This window comes from Enhydra lutris, unplaced genomic scaffold (genome assembly GCF_002288905.1).
Source record: "Enhydra lutris kenyoni isolate GAN:26980312 unplaced genomic scaffold, ASM228890v2 scaffoldscaffold60, whole genome shotgun sequence".
Taxonomy (NCBI): domain Eukaryota; kingdom Metazoa; phylum Chordata; class Mammalia; order Carnivora; family Mustelidae; genus Enhydra; species Enhydra lutris.
Window position 1 is genome coordinate 1,492,949 of NW_019154144.1, and position 8,087 is coordinate 1,501,035.

The window sequence follows — 8,087 nt, forward strand, 5'->3', positions numbered from 1 at the left end:
AATATTTTCCTTATGGGAGAATCTCACATTTGTACATGGGAAAACCACAGTGAATAGCAAATACTGTGTTAGGCCTGGGCTCTTTGTTTTGAGTCAAAATGATGATTACAACTAACATTTAGTTGAGCACCTACTATGCCTTAAGCCTACATAACATAACATTTCATCTTTATCAATCTTCACCAGTCCTTATAGTGATTTTCTGGAGGTTAGGATTACAGTTTTTATTGTTGTATACGTGAAGAAGCAGCTTTGGAGGGATTTGAGTAACTCAGCTAAAGCCACATAAAAGAAGGGCAGTGCTGAGGTGCTCTTCTCGCCCTCCCAGTTCTGTCACTGTGTTATCCTTCTCATTTCTGTGTGCCATGGTGAGTTCCTCTCAGAGCTCAGAAAGCACATTTGTCTCCTGAACCAATCTCCTCATGGCAGCCAGAGTGATCAGGTAAAAGCTGGGTCAGATCACTTCTCTCCCTAACATCTTTCAGGTCTGCCCAGGCCAACTCAGAACACAGGCTTAAGTATGTAGGCTGGCTCAGCTTTTAGGATGGACTCAGTCTGTCTCCTAACCTCCCCAACCACCTCTCCTTCCTCTGCTCACCCTCTCTCCCTCTGCTGCCTCGGGGTCTTTGCACCTCCCTCTGCCTAGAGTTTTACTTCCAGACATCCCAGTGGCTGACTCCTTTACTTTTTCTCTCTGTTCAAATGTCACTTCCTTGGAGAGACACCTTGCCTTCCCTGAGACGCCTTTCTCTGGTTTAGTTTCTTCTTAGTGCTTATCTCCATCAGGCGTATATACTTTTCCTGTTTTTGCTGCATCAGCTAGAATGTAAAATCCATGAGAAGAGGGATGTCTTTCTGGGTTTTTTTGTTTGTTTTATTTTGTTTTTTGTTGTTGTTGTTCTCTGCTGGATCCCCAGAGTTTAGAACACTGCTTGACATAACGATGTGGTCAGAAAATGTTGAATAATGGCTGAATTACAAACTCATGTATGTTGGGTCCAAACAAAAGTTGATCAGAGCTTCTTAGAAATAGAAAGGCTCAATCCAAAATCGGACCTCAGGTTGACTGAATATATTGACATATTTATAGAATGTACTGTTCAGCGTGGAAGTTGTCAGCTCTGGCACAACAAAAGAGGTGAATCTATTCTAAGCAGCTGATCTTGACCAAGGCTAGCACTGACCAGGTGTCCCAGCAGCTGACCGTCTGTTCTACCCTGGGGCAGGCTGCTAGCTCTGAATCACACAGCTCACTCACTGTCTTCTGACTCTGGGCCTGCTGGAGAGGCTTCCCAACACACATCTCTGCTGAGGGAATGCCAGCTAGAGAGGCTAGGGATCCAGTCTTTGCAGCAAGGGCTCATTTTGCTGTTCAGGGCTGTGTGCTATCCTGTTTTAGGTGAGCTTCTCACACAGAGGTCTGAGGTCTATAGCGAGAGGATGTTCTAGCCAAAGGACATAAAGAGTCTGGCCTTAGGCCATTGTCTCTCACCAACAGTGGACAGATTTCCACTCTGCTCTTATATATCAGTCTCTGAGCTTGGTTAATGTGAGTCTTTCTCAAATTTCTAAAACCTAATCCACCTAATTTCTGTCGTAATCCTCTTTAATCAATAGACTGGCCCTTGGCCTTTGCTCCTAGAGCTGCAACTTGAGGAAACCCAGTGGGTCCCCTTCCTGTGTTCAGGCTTGATGTAGGGAGGTCCCAAAGCCACCCTCCCTGCCAGTGAACCCCACCTCACCGCAGGATGGCTTCACCCAGTCTCAGGGGAAAGAACACATTTCTGATTAGTTGCAACAGAAATATTTTTTAATTGTAGAAGTCATGTATCTTTTTAATAAATGAGAAAGTCTTAACAGTACAAACCCAAACTGGCTCCAGACTCTTTCATCATTATTGACAGATTCTTGCTGGTTAGCATTAGTAGAAATGAAGAAGTCAGAGGAAAGGCTCTTCTAAGAGAGGGCATCCTTTCTTCATTGACAGGAATAATACAGACATTTAGAGCTTCCAGAAGTGGCTTTGAAGATCGTCTTGGACCTGCTCATGGCAGGATGATAAAATATGTGTCTCAGGGAAGGCAAGGTGTCTTCCTGGTTTAGACTGTTTTCTGCTTGCACCTATCCTGAGGTCTCTGGGGCATTTTTTCCTACTGATGCCTTCAATAATCCCTTTGCATTTTTGGTGTAAGGAGGTGGAAAGAGGGGGGAAGGGGTGAGAGGACAGGGGTGAGGTCATATACTTGCAATATACAGATGTCTGATTGGGCTGATCTCCTTTCCTACTCCCATAATACAGGGACATATGTATGTATCATGTAAGTATCTATCCAGACTTGAAGGAATTGATCTGTACAGTTGTGGAGGCCGGCCAGTCCAAAGTATGCAGGGTGGGTAGGGAAGAGGTGCAGTTCAAGTTCAAAGGCCACCTGCTGGCAGATTTCTGTCTTCTTTAAGGGAGGTCTGTCTTTTTCCGTTAAGGCATTCGACTGATTAGGTGAGACCCACCCACATGATGAACAATAATTGGCTTTATTCAAGGCTTGCTGATTTAAATGCTCATCTCTTCTTTAAAATGTAAACATCTAGAATAATCTTTGACCAAATATCTGCATACCGTGACCTAGCCAGATTGTCATAAGTTCTCTCCCAGTAGCTCTTAACCCCAATGGGTTCTCTGTGGCTTCTCAAATAAACCTTCTCATTTACCATGTGTCTGTCCAGTCCAGCCCAACACACTGAAAGCAGGACAGGACGCATATGAACTAGGGCGATCTACTAAGAACTTAATCTGCTTAATAACTAAATTCTTTGTTCTGCTAAGAACTTGTTTGTATACCTTGATTGATTTTAGGAGTTTGAAATTACAAGGATCTTTTAGCTTGCTTTCAAAATTATTTCTCTAAAAATACTCCATTAGAGAAGGAGGGAAAAAAATCATTTGGGGTGAAGTGCTGTGTATTCATAGGTATGCTGTGACACCTGTTCTATTCTGTCAGTAAAGATGAAAGAAATGAGTGTGAAGTTTTTGGTAGATTCCCTTGTCTTGTCAAAAACACACAAATTAGGCATACTTTTCACCTTCGTGAAGAACTTGTTACATCTCATCAGAGATAAACTACCCAACAAAGTGACAGGCAATGAAGTGGCTGAAATCATTAAGGTCATTTTGAGTGACACAGCATGATGGGTTTTTGACTCCCCAGTTTCCAAGAACTGAATAATTACTGACATCAGCACATTGCAGTCCTGGGAACCTGACAGATGTGGGATAGAGATCTTTTCTTCCTGAGAGAATGTACTAGAAGCAATGGGCAGTGGCACCAGAATTTTAGAAACTACAACAAAAAAATAGAGGAACATAAGTGCAATAGAAAAGCCAAAGGTTGATAGTAAGAGGGTAAGCAGGGAATGGTGAAAGTCTTACCAGAGAGCAGAAATAGAATGTCTTTCACAGGAATATAATTTGCTGTGGCCTGAATTCAGCCTATTTACTAGAGCAATCATGCATGTGTTACATTGTGATTATGATAAAACTTTAAAGGTCTAATCTTTTGTTTCAATAATGTCAGTTTAAGGGGAAAACTTTGTTTCAACATTAAAAGAGTATCAAATTAGGAGTTTTTCTCTTCAGCAGCTCAGATCAAAGCTTTATAGCCCCTATTAAAGAATATTGTTAAATGCTTGTGATTCCTGAATGGATAAATGTTTGACACATAAAATATATTATGATATAGAGCAGAGTTCACAGATTTATCTTTTCGTTCATAGCTTCTGGCACTATTTTTTTTTAAACTTAAAATAAAAATTATTTAGTTGCCTTAAATTTTTTCATTTTTAATATGAAGAAAGACTGATAATATGAACAGTCTTTGTTAATATAGAATTACATACATATAAAAGGCATATAGGTTGTGTTCTAGCCAAGACTCTTAACTATAGGGAAAAGTAACGGGATTGTTGCATTATTAAATTTAGGTAAGAATGGAAACATGATTCCTTTATTGAATAAGTATTTATTGACTTTATGTACTAGGCACCATTCTAGGTGCTACTCATTTAGCAGTCAACAAGATTCTGTCCTGGGACTTCCACTGTAGTGAAACTTATCAAACATTCGTGGACACCCCACCTTCCTAGGGAGGACAGATGAGGTGATTAACAGTCTCTCATTTTTAATTAGGTAAACAAATTGTAGAGGCCTGAAAACATATTTTTCCATCAACTGCTTTATTCTTCCAAGCAGCCTTTTCTCGCACATTCACAATGCATATTTTATTTCCTAAATAGCCCAGTAAAGACCTAACAGAAATTGGTAAGTTTAACCTGCTTATCTTAAGAGTAGGTTACTGTAAACACTTTGCCCTTCCTCCTTGGACTTTCATAATCTATGGACATTGGTTGAACTATTTCCCTGCTTCACTGAAATTATGTATTTATAGACTGACTACTTGGTCAAACTGCAATGATTTTGTAGCAATCAGATTTAAAAATCGTGTACAGTGAGTTGTTTTCCCAGTGAAATGTGGATTCATAATGCATTAGAATGGGAAGAGAGCTGCGAGGTCGTCAGGTTGTATTGTTAACTTAGAGCTGAAGACCCTGGAGCCCAGAGAAGATAAGTGGTCAGCGGTGGAGCAACTCAGTGGTGCTGGAATGGCCACTGCTGGCGCCTTGGTCCCCAGACTATGTTCCATACTCATACTGGGACGGGAGCTTCTCTGATTAAGCTTCTGCTCATTTATCATAGGTTACAGAACGGCCTGGAAAAGAAGAATTTTGCTCTTCTTCCTATACTCATTATGAAGTTCCGCCAACTTTCTATCGGTCGGCCATGCTCCTTAAACCCCAGTTGGGATTGGGTGCAATGTCCCGTTTACCATCTGCAAAGAGCAGGATCCTGATTGCGAGTCAGAGGTCCTCAGCGAGTGCCGTCCACCCACCGGGACCCATTGCGGCAGCCGCCAGCCTCTACAGCTCCGATTCTGCGGGTAAGTGATCCAACCGTTACTGCTTTTCCCAGCTGCAGTTGTAAATAGTAACTCTCTAAAAGGGCAGGAGCTAACTGATATATGAATGCCTCTCACCTGCTCTGAGAGGAGCCTTTTTCTGCTCTTCCATCTGCCTCTCGATGCAGGTAACTTGTCAAGACTCCTCCGTCTGCACCAGTCATCCTCCACATCACCTTTAAAAAGGAGGTCTTTGTGGGGGTGCCTGGGTGGCTTAGTGGGTTAAGCTTCTGCCTTCAGCTCAGGTCATGATCTCAGGGTCCAGGGATCGAGCCCCGCATCGGGCTCTCTGCTCAACAGGGAGCCTGCTTCCCCATCTATTGCTTTGTCTGCCTCTCTGCCTACTTGTGATCTCTGTCTGTCAAATAAATAAATAAGATCTTTAAAAAAAAAAAAAAAAAAAAAAAGGTGGCCTTTGCAACCACTTCCTCACTTCCTGCGATTTCTTCTTTCTCTGATACAGCCTGTAGGCCAGGGGCCAGCGGAGCTTGTCTGTAAGGGGTCAGATGGTAAATATTTTAGGCTTTCTGGGCTATAATGGTCTGTGTTGTAACTACTGAACACAAAAGCAGCCGCAGACAGCACATCAGCGAATGCGTGTGGCTGGGTTTTAATACAACTTAATTCACAGAAACAGAGAGGAGGCTGTAGTTTGCCAGAGAGATCTTCCTACAGCCCGGCACTGACCCTATCACCCTTCATCTGTTCACAAATCTGGACCGCTCCATGATTACTTACAGAAAGGCTCTGCTGCCTCTCCCAGCCCTGTCTTCCTGCTCTGCCATGGCTGGCCAGTGTTCCCTCCTAAGTCTCTCTGCACTGACTTGTTGCCTGTCTCCAGTCTTCTTCTCCTGAAGTTCCCTCTAGGCTTTAGGTATTATTATAGACCTAATACATCCCCAGTATAAAACACTTTGAACACAGAAAAATATGGCAAAGATAGTAATAATACTTAACATATTTTTAGCACCCAGCCAGCCAGAGTTATTTTTTTTAAAGATTTTATTTATTTATTTGACAGACAGAGATCACAAGTAGGCAGAGAGGCAGGCAGAAAGAGAGAGGGGGGAAGCAGGCTCCCTGCTGAGCAGAGAGCCCGATGCGGGGCTCAATCCCAGAACCCTGGGATCACGATCTGAGCCAAAGGCAGAGGCTTTAAACCACTGAGCCACCCAGGCGCCCCCAGCCAGAGTTATTATTACAGAGTTTTTCCTTCCAGTGTGATTGTTTTCTGTGCATTTTTCTATTATTAAAATAATGCTGAATGTGAATTTTGTATTTTTTTCTATTAATACATTGTAGACATTTCCTAGGTCATCAATATTCCAAAAATACTAAATGACAGCATAATATTTGGTTGTGTTCATTTTGGTTGTGTTCCCTAATGGGCTCTTTGCTCAGTGGGGAGCCCGCTTGTCCCTCTCCCTTCCACTGCCCCTGCTTGTGTGCACTCTCTCTCTCTCTCTGACAAGTAAATAAAAATATATCTTAAAAAAAAGAAGTTAAGAAAGCTGTTGTCTGAACAGGGAGAGATGCCTAGTGCAAGGCTGTGGGGAGAAAAGTTACCATGTCATGGCATAGTGAAAGGAATGGCTTGTTTTAAGGCTGAGCTTGTAAACAGAATTATTTTGACAACTTATGCATAATGATGACATGCATGATAATTACAACTGCAGAGTGATTATTATATAAAACAATATTTAGTGTGCAAACTTAGGTTGCTTGCTATGAGTTTTTTTTTTTTTCATTTCCTTTTTGTGTTACACAGATACGACTCAGGTGATTAAGTAACATTCTAGTCAAAATGTAGTCAAAAAGTAACATTACTAGTCAAAATCTAGTAATTCCGAGAAATTGTACCCAAACGGAGATCTGTATGGTGAGCAGTTCACATTATTAATCCACAGGATCACAGAGCCTTGCCATTCAGCTGCAGCTAGACAGACCCTTTCACTCTTTCCCCAGGGGCAAATGCCAGGATCCAGTTTTCGGAGGGTTGCCTGTCAAAGTTAATATACCTTTATATACCTTCTATGTACTTCTGTAACCACAGTGATGACACAGGAGTCTTTCCACTCCTCCTGAAATTTCTCTTCTGCCCCTTGCCAGATAATCCCCACTCCTATGTCGCACCCCACACAAATACTGGTCTGCTTTCTGTTATTGTAAATTACATTTTTAGATTTTCAAATAAGTGGAATCACACAGTATGTCCTGTTTTTGCATCTGTCGCTCAGATTTTTGAGATCCACCCGTGATGCTGCCTTTCTCCATAGTTCATTCCCTTTATTACTGAGTATTGAATGGATGGGGGTGCCACAATTCGATTATCTCTTCACTTATTGATGGACTTTGTCAGTTATTGGCTAATAAATGAAAATACAGATTTTTTGTGGACATAGGGTTTCATTTCTCTTGGGCAAATACCTAGAAGTGGAATTGCTGATTTTTATAGTATGTCCCAATTTTAAATGATGTCAAACTATCTTCCAAAGTGGTTTTCCTATCTTACATAGCCATGAAGAGTCTGCAGAGCTCCAGTTGCTTCATATCCTCACCAATATCTAGTATTGTTAGTCTTTTTAATATTTCCTATCCTAATGGGCATCAGTTATAAAGACTGTTAAGTTGTTGGGTTTTTTTAAAGATTATTTATTTATTTATTTGATAGGCAGAGATCACAAGTAGACAGAGAGGCAGGCAGAGAGAGAGGGGGAAGTAGCCTCCCCACTGAGCAGAGAGCCTGATGTGGGGCTCAATCCCAGGACCCTGGATCATGACCTGAGCCAAAGGCAGAGGCTTTAACCCACTGAGCCACCCAGGCACCCCAGACTGTTTAGTTTTAAATTGCATTTCACTAAAGCTAATGGTGTTGGCCATCTTTTTATCTCTTCATTTGCATTCACGTATCTTTTTTGGTGAAGTATTTGTTCAAATCCTGTGACCATTTAAAAAATCTGATTGTTGAGGCTCCCGAGTCAAGATGGCGGAGAAGTAGCAGGCTGAGACTACTTCAGGTAGCGGGAGATCAGCTAGATAGCTTATCTAAAGATTGCAAACACCTACAAATCCAACGGG

At 41.8% G+C, this 8,087-nt stretch overlaps 1 protein-coding gene across 1 annotated transcript in view; it reads left to right on the forward strand.

Annotated features, from left to right (window-relative positions):
• The window catches only part of LOC111158574 (microtubule associated scaffold protein 2), a 586,722-nt gene that overhangs the window by 176,166 nt on the left and 402,469 nt on the right, over nucleotides 1-8,087 (forward strand). The window contains exon 3 of the mRNA XM_022520694.1: nucleotides 4,751-4,991. Within this exon, the coding sequence (XP_022376402.1) occupies nucleotides 4,751-4,991 (241 nt within the window). The remainder of the gene's footprint in view (nucleotides 1-4,750; nucleotides 4,992-8,087) is intronic.